We start from the raw sequence: 23,631 nt of genomic DNA, 5'->3' as shown, positions 1-23,631 counted from the left end.
ATTTCTCAAAAAAATCGTAAAGGGTTAGCCTTATGAAATTTTCAAATTTTTAGAATTTTATATTTTTTTTTGTGTGTTAACTGAAATAAAACTTTTCAAACGGTTGAATCATTGCAAGCAAGTTCGTCGGTAAAATATTTCAACCAAAGATACCAACCGAAATGAAATGTTTCATAGCGGAAGCGAAAAGCACTGGAACTGCAATACAGGGTTTTCTATTCAGTTTAGACTAGCCGCACACTTTTTCCTGCTCTGCGCACTTGGTTTTTGACGCGGGTAGGCAAACAAACACGCTGCTTGCTAAAAATCAAGTACGCCGAGTAGGAAAAAGTGTGCAGCTAGTCTAAACTGAATAGAAAAACCCTGTAACATTAACATTTCACCTGGTTCGTTCCATTGTGATTCTTTCAGTTATTTCTTAAATAAATTGAAAAACATACAATATTACTTAGTTGTTACTATTTACAGAAGCTTTTCCGTTTTTTTATTTCATTCATTAAATTCTCTTCACTGTTAAAATGTGCTCACGCTACTTATCTGCTCCTCGTCCCTGTGACTACCACAAGCATTCACTTAATTCCATCTCGATGGTCGGTATTTTGCATTTTAGTTTGCTGCCTACCGTTGTTAGACGTTTGCGTCACATAATATTGTGTCATTTCTATTGGCTTTGCATCCAGCAAACCGCAAAGAAAGCTAATTCAAGGTAGGTTGTGTCCCATTTCGCTAAGCACTATTTATCCAGCAGCTCCAAAAAAACAAACACAAATCAGACGATAAAGGGTAGTATTTAGAGAGTTTCTAACATTAGATATCACGGGTTCTGGTTTGCTTACGGTTTCCGCTCCTTATTTATAGCACGTACGAGGATCTGCCATAATGCAACACGTTATGATTTCGATCCGGTTCACTGACACGCACGTTACTTGTTAGACGTTCGTCACTTAGTTAATAAATAATTCATTCGCATACGCATCTCTTGTTCTTCATCGCTTCTCCCCTGTTTCCTTTCAGTAATATTAAAGCCATTTTTCTCATACCCTTCTTTTGTGTTTATTTTACCTTTCATGGCTTAAACGGAACATTTAAGACAAGAAAAATGGTTCACACTAACCTCCCCGGCACGCATGAGAACATAGTGTTACACATACAAGCTTAGTAGCATTTGCAAACGAAACGAAACGTAAGCTGGCAATAAGTTAACAAATGTGTGTCGTGTGTCCACTGTGTCACCACTTTTGTATATGGTTCTGTTACGTGCCCATTTTACACACCTTTTGCCGGCGACAAATGGCGTCGAAGGATGATATACATAGTTTATACATAGCTATAAGATAAAGGTAATAAATTACGCCCCCTTAATACTCTGCCACACTCTGCACACTGTACTTGGCTGTTGGTCTTTTTCTTGTTTTTGTTTCCATGTCTGTTTTCTTAAGCTACCGTTTCTAAACTAAACCACTACATTACACTCTACACTGTTGTAGCAAAACGCTTCCTACACGCGTCTCGGAACGCTTTTTCTTTGTCTTTTTTCTACTACTTACTAACTAACTAAAAAGAAGGAAAGAAGCTCGTCCTTTTCGACGGACGCTTAAGGACGCTTTCCTTGTGCCTTTTTTATCCTTTTCATCTTTCGCCTGCTCATCATTTCTCTCGCTCTCGAAACCATTTCAACGATGCCAAACAACAAAACAGAATAAAAAACAGAATCCATGTGGAGCGTTTCACAAACATTCGCACAAGATTTGCTAGGCAGGTGGCGCTTATAGCCTACTCTCGAAGAATCATTCCCAACTCCCAAGTTTTTCGGGGTGGAATTTTCCCTTTTTTGTATGTGTATGTGTATGCTGTACAGTTGAATAGAGCCATATCCGGTCATTTGGGGATTGGAGTTTGAAACATAAATAATTTAGACTTGTTCGTTCACCTAATCCTCCTCCCCCCGCCGATCCCATTCCACCGGCACTTGGGAGCTGCTGGTGCTGTCGATGCTAATGTACACTTTTTACAGGGTTTCCCGGTTGATCTGTACACACGTGTATCTCCTTAATGCCGGAGCTCAATGGTACAACCAGTTCGACGGTATCAGATAGTCTTTGATGGTGTACAACGATTTGGCGTACCAGTGGATACCTTCGTGGCGTGGCAAACTAAGCCCATCGCCGGTACTACTCCTCTCGAACAGTGCCCCAACCTTCTCGGCGATCCGGTACGGTAGAAAGCTAAGATGGGCCACCGTCTGGCTGTCGATGAGTGCATAGCAGGACGCAGCTATCGAATCGACCACGATCGTACCTTCGCTCGTGAGTGGCGCATACACACCCTCGGACAAGGTGGCCGATATTCGACGTACGAGCCGCGGTTCGAGCGTACCGTCCACGTGCACCAGTATGTGATCACCTTCGCGTACCCGGTCGGCAAACACGTAACGCGTCTCGGACCGTTCCCGGCGCCACACCATCACCAGATGGGCGGGCGTTACCTTCAGCAACGAACCACCGTCGGCCTCGATCGTGACAAACTCTCGCCGCTGGTGTGTGTCCCGATCCATGAACATGAGCACCTCGCTGAAGACGGTCTGGCCGGTTGCATCGATCGCCTGCACCCGCTCGCCAATGTGCAGTTCACTCAGCTTCCGATGTACACCGGCATCCGTCAGGACGGTACTATCACCGGTAAAGCAACCGCTCGTATGGCTGGACTGGGAGGAATCTGGAAGGGAACAAAGGAGAAGAAACAAACCAAAAACAAAATGGTATGCGGTTAGTAAAAAGGATCAAAATTAATGTTGTTTTCTTCTTCTTCTTCTCATGAAATGAAGCATCAAACGAACGATGAGCTTGTGTGAGGAAAACGAAGTTACAAAAGTTCCGAAAATTGGTCGGTTTTTTGGTGCATTTGGAGTAGTAGAACAAAGCAAAAAAAAAAAAATAAAATCTTAACCATCCTCGCGTACACACACACACACATACGCACATTGCCGTATCGCCGCGGCGCCATGCTGTGGTTAACATATTTACTATCTATTGATTTATTGCACCTTAAAAATGGAAAAGAAAACGAAATACCTGAACCGTTCGCACACACACACACAGTTGGGAATTTGGCTTTTCCTCTTGCTTTCGCACACGATCGCACGCTCGGCAGCGATCGTTCCGTGCGGCACGTAAGAAAAAAGGTGAATGACGGGACGGGTAAACGGGTCGGGAAATTAAAACGGTTCCCAGACCGCGTCTTGGCAGTGTGTCTGCTCTGTTTCTGCGCCTGATTTCCCACCACGGTTCCGCTTCCCTTCAGCCCACCCCTGCCCAATTCGACTTCAACGGAACAGACCCTTGTTTTTGCGGCCATTGTTGTTGAGGGGTTTTCAAAACGATCGGCAAAAGCCGTAAACGGTACGGCGATCAATGGCGGAATCGCCAAAGCTGTACGATTTTTCGACCCAAAATGAACGCCGTTTGTTCGGCGAGCTGGAAGCGTACACCACACTAGTTCGTGTTGTGTAGCATCGGAGATTTCGGATCTTGCTTTCTGATCTTTTTGCTTTTTTTATGTTCCGTTTAGCTTTGGCAATGTATCGAATCTTTGTTTGGTATGGGGTTTTAATTTTTGCGGTCGCATTTTTTTTTGGCAAAGATGTTAGCTTTTGTTGCTCAGTTTGTACGCAAACGAGAGATGTAACAATGTAAACTGCAAAGCTGTGTTTATTAGGAAGAAAAAAAAATAATTCCTATACGGAAATAGTTAGCCTAAGCTAGAAATATACTGACAACAAAAGTCAGTACAAACTTCAATGCAATGTACGATTAAAAGCAACCAAACTACCCATCACATTGCCCAATTATTTCGTAATGATCGAAGATTTTTAATAAATCTTAATTGCAGTGATGCCTTTCTGCACCACCCGACCAATCCAACAACATCCAACCGATCGCTATCCAATGGATGGATAGCCTCCGAGCGTTTGAGGATCACATCAATTTGCCGCTTAAAAGTCTCATTTGTCAAACACCGTACCGATCGCGAGTGTGCGTACGTTTGTTTACGTGTTGGGCCTGATTGATGAGGCCCACCGACTTTCCCGGCTTGTCACGCTGGCAGGCCCTCATCAATTTCATCGTCCAACCGGCCGTCGCACATTCCCGTCAACCCCGTCAACGATCGGGACCACGATCGATCGTTTCGGCTGCAGATAAATCTTTCCCCAAGCCCGTGCGCTGCGATCAGTCGGTGGTGGACGAAATTAATTTGATTTCGATACCGTGAGAGCGCAATTCGCGAACGGGCGCTTGCAAAAAAAAACCGAACTGTTTAGCGTTTCGGTTAAGTTACGGAGCCGCGATACAGAAAGACGAAAGCAAGAACGCACCAGCGAAAACCGTCGCGTGTGAACTGTCACGGCTCGAGTGTTTATTTACATTGCCGCTGGTGCACTGCGGCACGATTGGATTTGTTTCTCGCCGAAGAACGTACGAAGCCGTTTAATGTTTGTTTCCTCCACTGGAGAAGGGGGCGACCGATAGGCCGACATTTGATCGAGAGGGGTACTCGATCGTTCTGGAGTGGGTCCCAAGGGAACTCCCAACCGATGGGACGATCATCTTACCCCTGGCGAAGGATCGCTGACGACCGCCAGCTAATCGTGTAGCGTGTATGTTGTGTGTGTCGCAACCATTATCTCGTTATTAAAAACAGATAAATGATGGCATAAAGAACCAAACTGACAGACGCGTCGGATCACGGGAAATTGTAAACTCCGACAGCGCTTAACCATAAACAAACGTGCGGTGCACGCTAACCGCTGGTGGACGATGGTGACGGCTGTCACACGATACCGATGCCGACCCGAACCCCGAACCGTATCCACCGTATCGTTTCGATTCACTTTGAACGGAATGTGAAACGGTGCGTAGTACGATATGAATGTGATACATAGCACACGTACGGGTATAAACAGACACAAACGCAAGCAAGCACCCGATAGCGGAAACTCTAGCGGTAGCCACAGGTATTTAAGAGGTTTCCCGTTTGTTGTCCATCCGTTCGATTCCGACGCATTGAAGTCTTTCGTTTGGTTTTGTGCGATAGCAGGTATTTGTGTCGGGTTTGAATGGAAACATCGCAACGGTGGTACAGCGTGGAACAAATTATCGGACATTTCTTCTTTTTCAATAAAAATCGATCTTCGATTTCAAAACAAAATCCCTCCATAAATGTCGATGTAATGCTTGGAATTCTGGATGGCGCCACTGTACCATACATTAACATTTTGCATCGTAAAAGATTTTTTAAACTCTACCAATTGTGGATCGAAATTGCTAAAACTTTTGTTTTATATGTGGGTATAAAAAATTTAGCAGGGCTGTTACATTTTACTACTTTCTACTACACGACGCGACTATTTCTTTTAGGCTTTATATAAGAACTAAATATGCCATTTTACTAACTACAGCAAAACAAATATAAAAACACTCGTGCATGAGTTTGCATGTTTCCTAATTCTCGAGAAACATTTCAACTGTTAAATACATAGTACAAACATGAACCCGTAAGTGCAACAATAATATTTGCTCATTTTCTTCCAATCCGACAAGTACGGATCCTTGGAAGGTTTGGCGATCAAACACCTGAACAAATCCTTCCGAACAACAGTTTGGGAATGGTATTGAAAGTAAGCAGCAAAAAAAAAGGAAACCCCATCCAATAGCTCACAAAACTCGTGCGAGAGTGCTAAGCAAATAATCCTTCTGTAAAGCACTGTCCCAAAAACCTTCGGCTGGCGGTCGGCTTTTGGCCGGGCAAAGCAGGATAATATCATTAGAAAATTAATTTTTCCATCCCAGCTCAGGAATCGATGTTCATCTTCTTGCATTCGATTAGCCGCTAGGGGTTAAGATTATCCTGCGAAGGGTTAACCTAGGAGCTTAGCCAAGGAGGCACTGACTTTGAAGCACTCGAGCCAGTTGGCTTTGACAGGTAGAACTCACAAGAGCCGTCCGTGGCCAGAAAGCCGATGGCTTTTCCGGATCGCTGCAAACCAAGCAAAAAAGGGAAACAAACATTTACATGAGCTTAAGTCTTTTTTTAAGATGGTCAAGATCAACAAAAAAAAAAGCTCAAAAACCTTTTCCATCGTTTGCTTTCACTTGTTATCGATTTACAACCAGCGTACGCATTTGTGTTTCGTGCAAAGGCTCGTTAATTAAAACTCAACGCTGAGTGTTAAAGATAAATTAAAAAACGACCATCTTCACTTTACGAACAGCCAGTTTTAGGGAACATCCCGCAACTAGAAGGTCGCGAGTATAACGATCATACTTACGATCGATTTAACCGCCCCCGGGTAGGGAACGAAACGAAGCGAAACACCTCGCTAGGACCCGTTTTAACAAGATGCTGATATGATCACCCTTCTTCCCGGGGTTGTAGTTTGCGAAAAAGAATCATCAGAAGAGGAAGAGGAGGGGATGTGATGTTGGGAGGGAAGTAAACTCCTCCCGAAAGGAAATGGCCGAATGAAGATCGAAAGATGAACGAGAATTAACAAGCTGCTCGTTAGCCATCCTCATCCCGTTACCCGTCTTCTGCTGGATGTGGTCAGGTATTACCATTTCCATCACCATCACTTTCCACCCCAAAAATTCCTCTTACTGGCTCGTGAACTCCGGTTTTGAGGTTTTTTTTTGGTGAATCCATCCGTTCGAACGATCGGTAAAACGACAGGGCGTAAACAGGACACCGATTTGCATTCATCAAAAAAAAACAATACATTGAGTGTGATTCGGCCCAGAAGCTTTCGCGCATGCATGAAAGGAAGGATGGTTTTTGCCAACCCTTGCGGATGTTTGATGGCAGCGGTGCGGCACCAGACGGGGAGTGTGCGTGTAGAACCGTTGCGCCAAACTACAGGTTACACGCCAAGCTGTCGAAGTTGCTGCGAAAGCTGACGCTTTCGGCGTAAACTCAATTACCGGCTCTGCATTTCTCTTTTCTGCTTCGCAATGGTGATTTCATGCCCGCGAGCATACACCGACGAAGTAGAAGACGAATGATGTTCCCTGCGTGTGTGTGTGTGTGTGTGTGCGGTTTTTACTTCTCATTTTCATTGCTGTCAATCTTGGTCCCGGACGGTTTTTGCGTGTAGCTAATACACCATTTTTTTTCTCTCTGTTTGACTCTGACAGCTTGCGCGCGGGAAAATCGGGAATGTAATCCCTTGCCATCGGTTGTATCTGGTACCGAACAGGACAAGGACTCTTTATAACCCCGAACTTCGAAAACTGATACGACTTAAATTGTGGAGCCGTCAGGCAAAACCGATCCGGCTTCCGATCGGATTTCAAACCTTCAAAACATTCAACATATTTTCTATTCTCGCATGCTTTTTTTCTCTCTCCTTCTGATAGATGAAACTGATCGTACCGCGTGGTTGAAGGTCCGCGAAGGACGGATCTAGTTGCGTGATATTAAAGGGGAAATAATAAGAAAAAAATCCGATCTTACCTGATTTAACTGAACAGTGGATGTGATTGCGGCTCTCGTAAAACACCCAGTCAAAGCCGGCCTCGACGGCAAGCCGTGCCAGCATGCCGATCTTCGACCGATCCTTGTCCGACGTCATGATGTCGACGGCGCGACCTTCGTAATGTAAGGATTCGGGCGCATGCATATGATCCTCGTCCCAGCCTTCGGTTACCATCAGCCGCAAACCGGGCCACTGGTTCATCACCGAGACGGCCAGTATGTTGAGCTTTTCTTTGCATCGCTAACGGAGAAAAACAGAAGGTACAGAGGGTGAGATAGAAAGAGAAAGAGAAAGAGTAAAGTAACACGTTAGTATGGTGGTGATACGTTAATTAAATTATGCCGTAATGATGCTAATTATTTGTCAACAAGCCAATACCCATAAACAACCCCATCTTTTGCCGGGTGCACATATGCAACTGCACACTTCCTGCTAATAGCTAACAAGCAAACGAAGAAGTTACAGAAGGAAAAAAAACGCACAAACCATAGCGAAAGTTGCTCTAGCGAGGTGCATATTGAGGTGGAGGACGTAAAGAGAATACACCGCCATGATAACGGAGTGTACTAGAAGCAGGAGACTAATGACTAGCTTCGACATAAATTGATATCGAAACCCCTTCCGCGCCGAGGCACACTCCAACCTCATGCGGGCTGCTTCCTTCGACCAGGTTAAGAGATGATTTCCATAATGAAGAAACGCACATACGCACCAAAAAGGTTACCAATACGCACACGGAAAGCTAGTTATCTCACTGCCTTTTTTCCTTTATCATGGTCCATCTTAACCCAAGGAACTCGTTCCGAGCGCTTTTCCTGTGTACGTCTCGTCATTTGCCTGTGTGGAAAGTGATCATCACACTAACGATGATGGAAAGAGATAGAGGCGCGTGAATGTGCAGTGGCCATCGAAAACAAAAAAAAAAAACAAATGCCTCTCATTTGCATTACCTCTGCAGTAGCCTCCCTTCACCCACTCCCCCTATCACCCATTTTCCCCGTTCACCTCGACAGTTCGCCACAACCATAGCTGATTAATGAGGTGCGTGTAGTGATAAAAATAAAAATTAATCTTCCAACTCCAAAAACCTGACCGGTCAGCATACCGATCTCGTGCGATGGTGGTGTGTAATTTTCTTCACCTTTATCACACACATCGGTGGGTTTACAACAAAACGCATTGACGGTGGTGACGATGAAGGTGATGCGGATGATGATGATTACTTCGGACTTCCATCATCTGGTGAAGATCGATTTCACCTCCGCAGAAAAGAAAAAAAAACAAAACCAGTTGCAGTTGGCAGTGTACGTTACATAGTAAAGCAGTTCCTACGATCGATCGTAAGGGGCCCGCGTGTGGCGAAAGGCGAAATGAAATTGTTTCAACTTCCATCAGCAACGATAATGGTAAATGAAACCGTTTAAAGCCCTGTGCGAAGGGACGTTATTTTGCAAAACAGTGTTGGAAAGTTAAGACAATGTAGCGGAAAATAAATGGCTGTCTGATCATGCTCTGGCAGTACCTGCTCTAGCTGATAAGGGGCTTTAAGTGATTTGAAATAGGGGAATTTTATAGGTATGAAAGTAGAATATTTATTTTAAAGAAATAATGATACAATTTTACAACTCGCTTTTATATAGTGTAATGAAGAGCTTTTGAAAGCTTTCAATAAATAACCCAGTACAACTTACTAACTATCGCTTCCTTTTTACGAGCAGCAGCAGTAGTCGTGAAACATCTTTTTAAAAATGATTTTTTTCAACGCGAGTTTTCAACTGCTTATTCAAGATGGCTCCACCAGGCGTACCCGCGGGGCACTGAAAGGCGTGGCTTAAAGCTGATCGTTAACAAAAAAATAAAGAGAAAAAAGCAACGAAAATAAAAAAAGCGAACCCATGGTGGAAGCTCTCGCACACAAGACGAACGCCTGACCTGATCGCGTTTGTGCTCGACCCATACCAGGGGGGAAAGATTGGTGTGCCTTGCCCTGCCGTGAAATGATTGTGGAATAGGGACAGGTGAATCCACCGTTAGTCACCCGCTAGTTTAAAGCTCAAACTTGTGTTCCGACTGCCGCCTGGCAACAGATGCTCGGCGGGGGCTGCAAATCCAAAAAAAAAACTCCCTCAAAAGTACGATGAGTCGGCCAGGGGTTCCATTGCTTCGTATGGTGCTTTTTCGGGGTTCGTCGCTTGTGTATTTCTTTCTCGCGGCGTAGGTATTTCCTATTTATTTGAGAAGCATGCACGTAGATGAATCATTTGCTTCAAGAAAGATTGTGTAAACTCAGCATCTGTACAACCTGATTCCGTTTAAAAGACTCGATCGAACATAAGAAACAATTTTTTCCATTGCAGTGCCGCCATTTTGTGTCGATGAAAAGAATTTCTTCTTCCAAAATAAAAAAAAAAGAAACCGTTTTGCTTTCACTGTGGAAGAGATTAGCAAACACCGATGCCGGCTTCGCTTGGTTGCAACCTAGAACGATCGTCACGATCCAATCGGATGGAAGCACCATCGTTCGTGGAAAAACGAATAAAAAAATGAAACACCATTCGGAACGCTAAATTAAAATTTATGTTTGTGTTTGTATTTACGCCGGCCTCCAGAACCATTCGGGCTTTTAACCTTGCGTTGATGCTGCTTTTTATTTTTTTCTACTCCTTTCTCGTTCCATTCTTTGGCTCATCACATTTTTCCATCTTAAAGATCGGGTGTACTATAAGGCCTGTTTGCCCATTGCCGCTTTTAATCGCATCTAAACTTTTCGTCACAGATGTCATATTAGCCCAGCTAAATGGTGTCATGCTTGTCAATGTACGGTTCCACCCTCCCACCACCATCGATCCGGCAGGGGTTCATTTGGTTCGGCCGACGCATCCATACTCTTGCGCATTCCCAAAAACCAACACCAACAAGACACGCCAGTAATTGGATGCCGTTTTTTTTTCGACTGCACACTGTGGGTCCCAAATACTGAGCGCGTCTTTTTTCTTCCTCCGAAACCGAAGCCAGGTTTCCATGCCAAAACGGTTTCCGTTTCCTTTGCCGGCTGACTTCGTTACGCTTCGCTTCAGCCCGGTTCTCGGAATATGCCCGAAGCGCATTGGCCACGGGGCCAAGGAGAATGGGTTTTTGTTAAAGTTTCTCAATTTTCCCTATTTCTACCATTTTCTTCCCGAGCTTCCAAGGTTCGTGGTGCGTTGGGCTGTTTGTTTTAAGAGCTACCGGAGACGAATCGATTCCCAATCGAATTCCCAATCCCCAGGCCCAGCTGATGTGTCCCTGACCATTTTTAACTAAGACCAATTTGCCACGGCGTCTAAATATTTGGATATTTCTTCCATCGGCAAAGAAAACCCCGTCACACCGAAGGACACCGAATGGGCCGGCCATTTGTCCTTTTCTGGTTTTGTTGATGTTGCTCCCGAAGGGCCTTGAGCATCACACCGGCAACCCGTAACGGATGCATGTTTCGGTGTGTTTGTTTGTTGCCCGACGTGTACAAATTCTGTCCGGCAATCGATTAACTGCAGTTGACTGACTTTGACAGCTTTTGCCCTGCTGTCCGCTGGTTTGTTTGTTGCGAAACGGTTTTACCCTAGACCTTGACCACCTTAGCTGCGGGTGTTCCGGGAATTGCTTTTTTTCATTTCGGATTTTGTGGTTGCCATTTATGTGTTTTGTGCTTGGGTTTTCTGTTTCTTTTGCTAGCTTACATTTTATTTTTGATGCCAAATTTACTACGCCCTCTGCGTCCATGTATGTGGAAAAAAAATTGGCAAACAAAGCTGGTGAAAAATGACTCTCCTGTGTGGATACGAAAATCGAATTTCCCATGAGATAGATTTAAAATCATTTAAATATTTTTTTGTTTTAATCCGGAAGACCACTCCAATGTATTTCCCAACAAACATCGTCAAAAGTATTGTTCCCAGGAGGCGAAAGTAAACATTTACTAAAGTACGCTTTTGTACGCCTCTTTTTCCCAAGGATAACTCAGGAACCGTTCGCTAATGGGAAAAGGAAATTGACACTCGTTTGTTAATTTTTTCCCCCCTCCGCAGCGCGTTTTGTTTAACGTTCGGGCGGAAAAGCTTCCAAAGGGTGCGGCCAAACAAGCTCCCGAAGTGGCGATAATGTTCTTCACTCGCCTAATTATGTTTGTGGAGTCTGTTTTCCAGCCCGCTGCCCTTTCCATATCCCCCAGCCCCCACAGCCCTTTGTCCGGGCACCATTTGCGATGTCAATTAGCGCCAACCGGGAAGAAAGAGATTCCTTTCTTCCACTTTCCATCGGTGCCTGTGCCTGCGAACGGGATACAACAACAAAAAAACCCAGGAGCTCCCATTCTAAACATTTGCCCATTGTGTCCTGAAACCAGCCAACGACTTTGTATGGCGGGGTGGCGCTTGTGCGGTGTGCATGAAAGAAGCTTTTGTTAACCCGAGTGGTTTGTTTGTCAGACAGACAAACCCAACGAAACGGTAGCTTCCCACCTTTGTGTAGGCAAACGACGTGAGCACATGATTTACTGCGGCGCACATGGGAAAGGAGCCCACACCTTTTGTACGATGCACTGCGCACACTTTAGACAACCCACTCCAAACAACCAATCCGACTAATCGGCAGCTTATTATGGTACGACCGGGGGGTACGATAAGAAGCTCGAAGTTGCCTTGCTCATCGACCTGCCTAATGCTTTGGATTTGATACTCACACACACACAGAGGCGTTATAGTGAAACTTCTCCAAACTTCAGTGTGTCACACTTGATGTCAAAATATTTCGTCAGCTCCACATTGCCGAACGACGTGCGTGCGTTTTAATCGCCCGGGCACGATCTTCACAGCAGCTTCCACCGTAAAAGGGCGGCGATCCGGCACACTCACTCAAAACCCGCTCCAACCATCCGGACCAGATGTATTTATCCCAAAAACCTTCTGCTCCTGAGGTAGCGTTTCGATCGTCCGCAACACCGACACGGATCCAAAAAACAACAAAAAACCCCCCGACAATCAAAAGCGGTTTAAGCGTCAAGCGTGTGCGACAAATTCCTTTGACTTAAATGACTCGGCGCGCTTTTGGTAGTGCGAGTGAAGCGATTCACCGCTGCCGGTACGACATCGGGGCGACATGATAAATGGAACGCGCTTCGCTTCTAAATGGCCCGGCCCCATTTGTCAGCCAACAGAAGGAACCTCACAAATCTCCCACTCATCCCACGAGTGCGTGCCGAAGGTTTTGTGTACCATTCTTTTCATTATCCAAGTATCCTTTCGTGTGACATGGAACGACTGTGGGTCGGGTGGCACGGGAATGGGACGACACAAAAAGGTGAAAAGGCGTAGAATTAAAAAGAGATAAGTATTAAATTACATCGCATTAATATTGCTCACTCAGTTTGTCATTTCAAGTTCAGCGGTGGAAGTGACTTGGCCATGGCGGAGGTAGGGAAAGGGGTGGGAATATGGATATTTTCTGCTGGTTGTATCATCTGAACGTAAGTACGGGTTTTTGTCATGTGGGGTGTGGGCATTAAATGTACATCGTGTCGTGTGAGACCTCTTTAAGCTATTCTCTAACCGACACGAGCCTTTTTTTGTTCCTGGTGCAACCTGCTTCTTATGGGATCTTTTACTTTTTTTTAGGGGGAAATATGCATATATTATTGCACAATGTGAGATAGCAGATCGTAAGAAGGTTAAACGATGTCATACGAAAACTCGTTGAGTAAAGAAGCAAAACCTTACCGAAAGACCTCCCTTGTGCCTTGGTGCGTTCCGAGGTGTGCGTTTTGCATTTGCTGGTGGTTTGATTAATGGTGCAAATGGTGTGTTTTCGCTTTCCCTTGCCCCCGTAACCCCTTCTTTAAAAACCCACCGACAGATGGGACAAGTGGCAAGATTGAAAAATTACGATTAAAATGTAATCTTATATAATATGCGCATACGCAACTGTAGATTGTACCGCTTTTTTTTTGCGTAAAGACGACACTACACCATCGAAGCTAATCATCTGACCTTCTCCTAACTGGGCTGTATCGAAAGATTACAATCAGGCAGGAAGAAACGAACCCGCGGGAAATAGTCGTGTGGGGTTTTGCTGGTGCTGGATCGAATTTCAATCAAGAACGGCAAACCGGATGATACCGGCTGCTGATGAGGCTGATGATCGGTGGATTGATCTTATGGTGCCCATTCCCTGCAGGACCTCCCGTATTGTGGGCGCTTTGATTTGTTTTCCTTCTTTTTTTTGTTCTTTTTTTGTGCGTGTAATTTTGCTCTTCTCTCCTGTGAGGCAGGTTAGTAGCTTCCTTGGAATCCTTAGAAGTTGCGTGTATGAAGAAGGTAAGAACGTAACTGGGTCCCGGTGAGGTCTGGGCGATAAAATTGAGCAAGACCGGTACGAAGAACGGTGTTCGTGTAGGATCAGTATCCGGAGGATGTAATAGGATATTTGACCTCACCGAGCGAAGATATCGATACCGGATCGATGCCGATTTTCCGCTTCCCGCGACCTCGACACACACCAATCAAAAACCGTGCGTGTGTGTGTTTTTTGGCTTAATGGCTGAAGAAGAAAAAAAAGCATCTCCCGAGGTTTAGAAGCAGCAAAACCGTTTGAGCCCGGGTCCGATCGGGTTGTGCGAGGAATGCGACAAATTCCTGCGGTTTTCGCTTTGCCGTATGACGGGCATAGGTCTGTACGGAACCGAAACCAACCTTCCGGCGAAAATGAGATTTGATTGTAATAAATCCTTTCTTGAGGCTAGTTTCGGGGGTAGAGGGACCCACCAGTAGTGAGAAAAAAAAAAACAAAACCAAAAACTTACAATAAAACAATAAGCCAATGAAGGTTAACGAACTGGACATGGATCGTTTCGTGTCGGTGATTTAAGGTGATCGTTTCTTTTTGGAAACGGATCTACTTTCAGCCACAAACACAGATGTGTCAAAATTTCTGTCACAACAACAGTAAAACGTTTCCTTTACTATCAACAATTTGTGCCACATTGTAGTATATACATTTTTTGACCTTTCTTTCCGCAAAAGAGAAAAATGCCAGTTAAAACTGATGAACCACGACCAACACGGCAACCGGAACAGTGGCAGGTCGAAGATGAAACACGTTCGACACACACACATACCATGATCTTACAACCGATTTGCAGATCTCACGGGTTTCTTTCGTGCCGGTCAGAGGTGTTTGGCAAGTGGCACAGCAACAAACGGCACAGGTTGCTGTACCACCACTCGACCCTGGTTCAATTTAAGCCTTATTTATGAGACAACGAACCAAATGAATGTGTGCTGCGCAACAACATTGGGCCCCGGTTGTGCTGAAACGCTGCTCGCCAAATTGCCAAAGGATTATCGGGCTTAAAAGCGGCTGATTATGTTTCCCATCGTACAAGGCACTAGATCCCGTTAATGTGCACTACTTGCACTACTGCAGTAGGACCGGTGGTTTTCCTCGTTGTAAATTCCCGTTGCTTTTAATTCGCATCCGCTTGGGTAATAAACTTCAACTGGCAGCAGACGACGAACGCGGCGACGATGACTACCGCCCGTTGTAACATGTGTCACATGCGTTGCACACGACCCACAGAACGTGAGCTTAATGTCACTTCAATAAATGTTTCGCACGTTTCTGCGCACTGGATGTTGATGAACGCGCATATCGCAGAAAGAAGTTCGATACCGACGACACAATTCGCTATGCTGCTTATGCTAATTGAGTGGTGATTTAGGTACGGTGGTGGATTTTTGGTGGTGGATAACAGATTTTTTTGGTTGTGTATTTCACCCTCTCTAATGAATTCAGCTTATGGTTTTTTTTATTTTGACATTTTGAATTCGCTTGTTATTCTTGTGAATAACCTCATGGGATAAGTGCAGTTAAATATTTTGCCTTTCTCACAATTTGCGTATACCTAAATCATGATATTTCGCGGCTTATTGCAAACAGATCATAACTTATGCTGTCCGAAATCGATATGAACGATCGAACTTGTTTGCTGCTTGTCCAGGGCACCCGGTTTCGCTTCGTCTTCAGTTTGGCAGTTACATCGTGGTTGCTTTGTTTCACACCACTGTACGGGCTCGTCCACCTTCGCACGATCATCTTCCCGCAAGCTCCAGCACCTTAAGTCGTTCAGGTCCGCGATCGTTCATCTTCCTCACAAGGGCACGATCAGTGCGCCTGACGGTTCACCACACCGAGCGGTGCTCCGCAATCGGGATGCCCTTTTCGAAGGACCATTTACCACATCGAACATGGCATTTTGCTCTCCACCAACAAACAAATACTCCGATTGCTCACAACTGATACGCTTCAAACGGTTTGGTCTGTCTTCAACGTGTTACAGTTGTGCTTTGGATTGTTTTTTTTTGTTCCGTGTGCGCCATTTTCGTCCTTTTTTTGTTTCGTTCATCTCCTTCGAAAGCTGTAGGATGCTGTACGGTTTCGAAACACATCGAAGAGATGAGATTTTCAACGTTTTCTGTGTAACGGAACGACTCTTTACCGTAAACGATGAGTTTGCAGTTCGGATCGGCAAAAGATAGCTCAACAGTCGAGTAAAGTCGAGACACGCTAAACATGCAACAAATTACTTTCCCGTACACAATGGAATAGGGTGCTCTCGAGAGCATTATTGAACCTATTGTTTTAGATGCTAAAAATAAACTTCAGTCAATTCATCACACGACAGCCATTATACCATTTAAATGCCATTTAGACTGTTTACACAGGCAGCTTGTATACATTCTACCCCTTTGTGGAGTAGTTTTATCGTTTTATTTGTTGACGTTTAGAGAAATAAAAGTTAAAACTGAAAGCGTTGACAAATAGGCACTTGCGTTCCCGTAAGTGCTTCAAACACATCGAAACGATTTTCATACAAACACACGTACCAATTGTCAGAAATAGAAATATACACACCGGTGCAACAGCTATAAGCAATTGATTGACTTTTAATCGTGTTGCTTTAGCGACCAGCAATCCAGCAGCGACTATAATATTCAACGCCACCATAAACGGGAAACCTTTTTGGTCAAACGCTCAACAGTGCCGCGTTTGCGTTTATTGTTTTATGAGACGTTTGTTTTCTCTTTATCGTGTTGCGGTTTGCGGCCTGGTTGCTCTCCAGTCCACTGCTTTTTATTGTGCCATCATTATCGTTTAGCGGTGTTTGTAGTCTTTAGCGGATCGACAGCCCGAATGCTTAAAGCTCCACTGGCGGAAAGCATTGGCGCTGGGAAGCTATTTCTTCGGGCATGATGAGATGCAATTGATCTTGTCACGGGAAGAACAGGGTGAGGTAGGGAGAGGATGGGGGGTGGTTTCCAGATCAAGAAAAAAAGCAAGGGTAGCCTGGTGTGCCCGAAAATGAAGTTCAACAAAGTTTCTTTGTTTGGTGCTACTCACAATCGGTACCGCCGTCTGTTTCTGTTTTGGTTTTACCTCTTTCGATCGCACTCGGTCGCTAATTAGCGCCTTGTAAATGCACACAGATGTGTGTGTGTGTTTGATATGATAGGGAGCCATTGAAGGCAATCTGTTATACTGCTTCAGAAGGCAACAGTTACCTGATTTACTAACTTCTTTGCCAGCATCACAAAAAAGCGTCCGAAAGCCGAACAAAAAGCTCTCCGGTTTTTACAACCCGAGTTTTTTTGTAACTAATTCCCTTCGCTTATTGCTTTACAGCAGCTCTCGCCAAATGCAAACACATACACACACGAATATCGGCAACTGGTACGCGATTCGCTGTCATAAACCTTCTTAAACGTCTAAAGAAAAAATCACTTCCATCCGTACCGTCTTGGTAGCTAACCGTAATCCTTATATGGACAGATTGGGGTGGCAAAATTTGGTTTTTTGTTCCCGCCCGAACCATTGGGAGTGTGCCATATAAATTCCATAATTGATTGGAAATTGGACGATTGGGGCATGGGTCGATATACCGATAGGCCGGTGTCCGGTATCGAACAATCGAACGGAAAAAAGCAACTTGAAACGCGGTCCCTTCCTTTTCCACCCCACCGCCTTTAACCCATAGCCCCATCGTAAATCGATCATAAACGATCGGCTTTGGCCGTGATGCTCTGTTCCGTGATGAACTGGTCTACTGATCGAGAATGATGCAATTTTTCCCCTTTTCTATCCGATACGAATGCTAATGATGATGGCACATTAAAACCAGGTCAACAATTGGCCAAACGGTCCACACCTGGGTGGCCGTTCCGCTTAATAGGAGGCGGGAAAAAAAATATTCCGATTGATGTTTAATCTCAACGAAGCGACGAGCTATGATTTACAACACCAGGTTACCACAGTGCGGCAGGAACGGAAGATGGAACGCATAAATCTTTGCTGTCGTAGATCCGTAATACATCAATGATACGACGCAGAATCACACCTGACCGCAGGTCTAGGCAAATGGTCCCGCCGTGTCTGTGCTTCAGACCGGCACTGTGTTCCGTTCCGATTCTAATAGCTGCTAATAAATCGCAAAGCACCGCAACCGGGTCACGACTGCCCGGCACCCGGATCGCGCTTCCACGCCTGTGTCGGCACGCTGCCGGAACGAATCGGGTTTTGCCGCGGCCCTAGCGAACAAGTGTCAAAAGTATCGACTCGCGTGCGACAAAGGCAAACTGGTGAAGGTGACATACGAGACGAAAATGACCGGGCTCGGGAAACTATCAACCAAACGTGAATCTGTGAAATAAATAACACTACCGGGCTGAAACAAAGTAACACCGTGGCCGTCTCATCCTTCGTGCGGTGGGGTGTGATCGATGCCGATATTTTGTTACCACCATCTCTTTATACAGATCCTTTTCTTTTTTTTAATTCAATTACACCAGACAGAAGAATGCGCAAGAGATAAATAGAATAAAGTGAGAGAAAGGGAGTGAGAGAAGGGCAAAAAGGGGTAAGTTTATTAGTACACGGTGCACAAATATTGGACATCATCGTGCAGCTGTCAAAAGCGACAGTTAAATATTTACGTTCTGAACCAGATTTAAATCCCAATACATCCTCCCCAGCACACCCACCACTTCCCAAACCAATGTCCCCAGTTTTATCGAGATTCGAATACCCACAGTGTCGCACAATCTGTTGATCGTTTGCTTACAATTACGGCGTTTGCAGCTCGTTCTTCTCTTTCTCACCAACCGTAATAGGGGGAGATCGCCGGGGGAGGATTTTTGTTTTGTAATTACTCATGTCAAATACTGTGTCCGTACAGTGGATCAACAAATTGGTAACGAGATCCACTTACTTACAGACGTCCCCCTCCGAACCAACCCCAACCACGTAATGTTTGACAATCGCTTGTTAACAACATTCGCTACAAGTGTTTCCCTGCTTTCCACTCTCCATTCTACGCCGCTTTTCCGCCCCCCTCCCAAACCGCCGACAGATACAGTTCCTCTTGGTCACGCACTTGAAAACGTAACGCCAGCCAATGTAATGCCGCGCACACCTTTCTTGCTCCTTTTCTTCAAACATCACATTAGAATGTGCTACGATGAAAGCAAAACAACACAAAAAAACGAGGGCAACTCTAGCGGTCTCCAGCGGTTCCAAATGTGATCGGCAGTTTATGGAAATTTCCCTATTTCATTCTGTTTTTTTCTGTCTCTGTGTTTTCTGTACCATCAACCGTGCAGTTGCGTTACGAATAGCAATGGTTTCCATCCCCATGAGGTGATCAGTTGCCGAGGTGGGTTTTGTTTTCCCTCGGCAAACACACACAGCTTCCAGCGCATCGTTGCGCGCGTCTTAAAAGCTTTTCTTTACCCCGTTTTTTCCTTGGCCACCCCAATGGTCCTCCCCGTTCCCAACCATCAAATCGTCGCTTGGGTAAAGAAAAAGCTCCCGGAATGGGACGTGTGTGTGACGCATCGCCCTGGACGATCACATCCAACCTGTACGGTAAACACCAAAATACTGAAGAAGCGATTATTTAATTTACCAATGTGATTAAACAGTTTCCACTAACGCTTCGTGTGCTTTCTCCAATGCGTGCGTTTTTCCATTTACCGAAAGAAATCTTCTGTGCGGGTGTGAAAACAAAAGCGACCTCAAAAGCAAAATATCAAACCACCTTTATTGGAACCCGATGAACCGATCGGGGTACGGAATGGAAGTTTTTTTTGTGCTGATGTTGTTGTTTCTCTCCATAGGAAGGTGAACGCGTTTGTTTAACAGCTTAAGAGCACACGCTTATGCTCAAACGATCCGACATTCTTTGGAGTGCTGCGTTCGATTCAGGCCTGAGGGTGTAGAAATGACGGCGGTCTATAGACGACAACAATCTTCGAACGGTAATGCAAGGTGTGATTTTCAATATTGCTTAGGTCGCGCACAAACTACGGCTCAATGGTTTTGTACCGGTGACGATCGTGCATGATCGGGGTCGGGAATGTGGAAAGCTACAAAAATCGCTTAAGCTAATGTACCAACGCCAAAGACGGAGCCTGTGGCACTTTAATTGAATTTTAATCATTTATTTACATTACTTCGAAACGATGCGCATTATGACAGCGAGCGAGTCGACGGTTTTTGCCCGATTCGCAACACAATGGTGCTTGTGCCCGACTTAGACAGCGGGTGCGAGTGCAAGCGAAAAGGCGACGAATAAACAATCGAGCGCGATTGTCGTCTTGAGAAGATCCAGATTCCCAGAGCGATCGTGCGACCAGCGGCTGGTATTGGAATTTTTGCTTCAGAATCGATGAGACATCAGAAGTTGAAATTAAACAACAACAGTCACCAAAAAAAAACAAGACCCACAAGGGAAATGAATTGTACGATGAGAATAATTTTTAACTAAATCTAAGTACACTTGCCACCAGAATTAAACGAATGGCAACGCTAGAAGTTTCTTACAAAATGTGCTAACCAGCTCAATCAATCAACTGATATAAACCAGATGATCTCATTCTATTTTAAAACGCCACAAAAAAAACGATTATCACGCAACAAACTGAAGTACATCCGGGTACATTCCATTTTTTTTTCAAATCACTGCAAACCCTTCCACTGGCGATGATTCGTTTAGGCTTGCGCTTTTCTTTTATCAATGCACGAGCCTTCCCGGGGTCATAAATTTTCGACCAGCTCCGGTACAGGTGACACATATCACAATCTACGTAATCGTTTGGCTTGCGATCAATCGAAGTAACAAAAAGGAAAAAAGTGGTCCACTTAATCCGACCGATATGAAGCATTGCCAGCTGCCACTGGGTTTGCGATAAGATTAGGGCGAATGAAGGCAAAAAAAAATCCATACAAAACTGGAACTCACGCAAACCGATAAAGGTAATTCCCCCAAACATTACATACCGATTGGGGGAGACGCGTCGCTTGCATGACGATTTGCTACTGGAAGAGGTTCTGGAATGTAAAGAGGTTTCGGGCTATCCGAAGATCAAGAGAACGTGTAGCAATGAGAACAAAAAAAAAACATATTAAGGTCGACCATGTACTTTTATCGAACCTCGTTGCGTTTACATTCGATTAAACGATAACAACACGTTGCGAACTTTGTTTTGTTGCAGTTTCTGTTGCATGTTTGTTTGTTTTTTTTCCTTGTCCCGTGTTTATACTGTGTTTATACTGTTAAGCGTTGGTGTGAAGGAATGCCTGAAAGGACATTCGGCCTTTCAAGGACATTCACACATGGTAATGTAATTGCAGCACCACCCGTCGGTACTGTCTATTTCCCAAGGTACCTCTGGTACCGTAAAACGATAAATACAGAAGTTTATATGAAGATGGTATACTTTTACGATAGCTGTTCGTCCCTGGACGGGCAATAAGCTGTTCGGTACGCGTGCGAACTTCTCTCCCAAAAACTTTGCCACCTTTACATTACCAGGGTGACTGTGTCTGGTCTGGTCTGCTGGACGTCCCATTACCATCACTCACCTGCGTCATAACACGATCCGCCCCTGTTCCTTCCTCGTCCTTGAAGATGATGTCCTTGTTGTAGTTGGTTTCGAGACTCCGGAACTTGCTGTCGTTGCGCGAAATCGGACCCTCCTGCATACCGGAGGCGGAGAGTGAATTTTCGCTCACATTCGGCACGTGCTGCTTAAAGACCAGCGGTAGCAACTTACGGGTCCGGCGTGGACCCCCAATACCACGGCCCGGTCCACAACCGGCCGTCAGCTGGACGAGCGTCAACAGTACCACCATTATCCACACCATTGTCCTGTTTCGCTGTGGTGTGATTCTTGCCAAACACTTTAGCTCACCCACCGTACGACACTGGTTCACTGGGGCACCTCGGCTGTGTCGCACATATCCTGTGCAGGGACCAGACACTTCCGGTACACTAGCCGCCTCCACATTGTACGGATGTCCGGCCAGTGGACAGAGCGGGCCTGTTGATTGCATTTCTGGCACTGGGTCGGGTATCGCTGGTAGGACGACGGCCACCGGCATCTGTCTCCAGCTGCCCATTCGGTTGTCACTGCACAGATTGCACGCCCGTGCGGACGAAGACCACGTCGATCGTGACGCTGATGAAGGCAGCGACCTCGCTGCACTCTTCCGGTGCATTCAGCTATTCCAATGACCGACGGATAGTCGGCACTCAGCACGATAAAGACGCCACTTAACCTTTATCTCCACAAAACCTCTCAAAACGAACCGCACACACACACAGTACACACTACACCTTGAATTTTCCTAGCACGCACGAATAAGCCACCTGCACAACACACCTCCGATCGGACTGCAGGGGGATTTTTTTTTGCACACTATTAAGATCCACGGCACACCTTCTCACCTTAACGACACTTGTAACTCCGGTGACACACCCTGCACGAGGGTTTGGTAATAATGATTTATTTCTTATCGCACACTCGTTCACTTGGCCGGGGCCGGATTATGCAAATACAGCTGAATTGCACTTGATGCGAAATGCATCAGTTGAATCTTCGCAAATCACCCGATCGATCGGTTTCACCCGGTATTGGCATACGGAAGCTGCTTCGTCTCCGTTGCACGCTGCACTGAGATTCAAATTTCGCATACAAGGCGCACCTTGGCACCTCGTGTTGTATGCGAAAAAGCCGCAAATTAGGATAAGAATTGTAATTCCACGCAAGAAAATCGGACGTAATTTCCGATGCACTTCCAGCACCTGTATTGTGGCACGCACACGCTCGCAAACAGTTTTCACGGGACGGAAAATTCACCTACAGCAAACCGACACGATCTCGTTTGTTTCGCAAAGCAAAGAAAAATCAAGCTTCTCAAAAATTTTATAGACGATCTCCGTACTGCAGCAGGTTCATTTCTCGTTCTTGCCACGTTTTCAGAACCCTTCCTGTTCGGATAGCAAGCGATACGCACGCACACGGTCCGCAGTAAAAACGATGGTAATTCGACTAGCACTAAATTAGAACTAAGTAGACTGGCGGTTGAAAATTTTCGAAGCTCGCCCCTACGCTTAACCGGGACGAACCGAAGAGCCTGCCACCATCGTTCGGTACGGGAGAGAGAAAGAGCCGTACAGTGAAAGATAACCGAGCGAGAGAGCAGCACCAACGACGAGAGCGAGATGATCTTCGGCAGCACACCATCTCACACCCGCAACCGTGAGACAAAAGGTGAGTGTGTGAGAGCGCGCGCTCGTTTGTGTTTGTGTACGTACGGGGGGGTGAATAAAAGGAAAAGAAAAGTTTCATCCCTTCCTTACCGAAAGCGTGCGTCAGCGAGCGAATATACACGCACCAGCGGGAAAGCTTGCTTGGGAGGAAGTGAGATAGCGCGAGCGCTGCTAAACCAATGGAAACTGGTCGATAAGTGATGTGAGCGAAAGTATAAAACTTTGAACGAGCTTGAACGCGAAGGGAAAGCTTTAATTGCTCTTTCTCTCGCTCCCTCGCATGTTTTTCTCGCATCACTGCCGAAAGGATGGTTGCGAGGACGAGAACGTTGGGGCTTTCGTGTACGCTAGAGTGAGCTAGCTAGCAGTTCCAGCGTTTCTTTTTTAAATTTTCACCCTTACCGTACATTTTCACCCTTAACCAAATTCGTATGCATGTGTGCATGTATGCGTGTACTCGGGA

At 45.4% G+C, this 23,631-nt stretch overlaps 1 protein-coding gene across 1 annotated transcript; it reads right to left on the bottom strand.

Moving 5' to 3' along the window:
• Positions 1-448: 448 nt before the first annotated feature.
• On the bottom strand, positions 449-23,128 carry LOC125763078 (protein hedgehog). Its single transcript, XM_049425877.1, has 3 exons — positions 21,479-23,128; positions 7,507-7,768; positions 449-2,715 (listed from the first exon to the last, which is right to left on the bottom strand). The coding sequence occupies exons 1-3, from the start codon at positions 22,112-22,114 to the stop codon at positions 2,063-2,065; spliced, it is 1,551 nt and encodes a 516-aa protein (XP_049281834.1). The 5' UTR covers positions 22,115-23,128; the 3' UTR covers positions 449-2,062.
• Positions 23,129-23,631: the final 503 nt, after the last annotated feature.

This window comes from Anopheles funestus, chromosome 2RL (genome assembly GCF_943734845.2).
Source record: "Anopheles funestus chromosome 2RL, idAnoFuneDA-416_04, whole genome shotgun sequence".
NCBI lineage: Eukaryota > Metazoa > Arthropoda > Insecta > Diptera > Culicidae > Anopheles > Anopheles funestus.
Note: the sequence above shows the minus strand (reverse complement) of the source record. Positions and strands in the feature narration are given on the sequence as shown.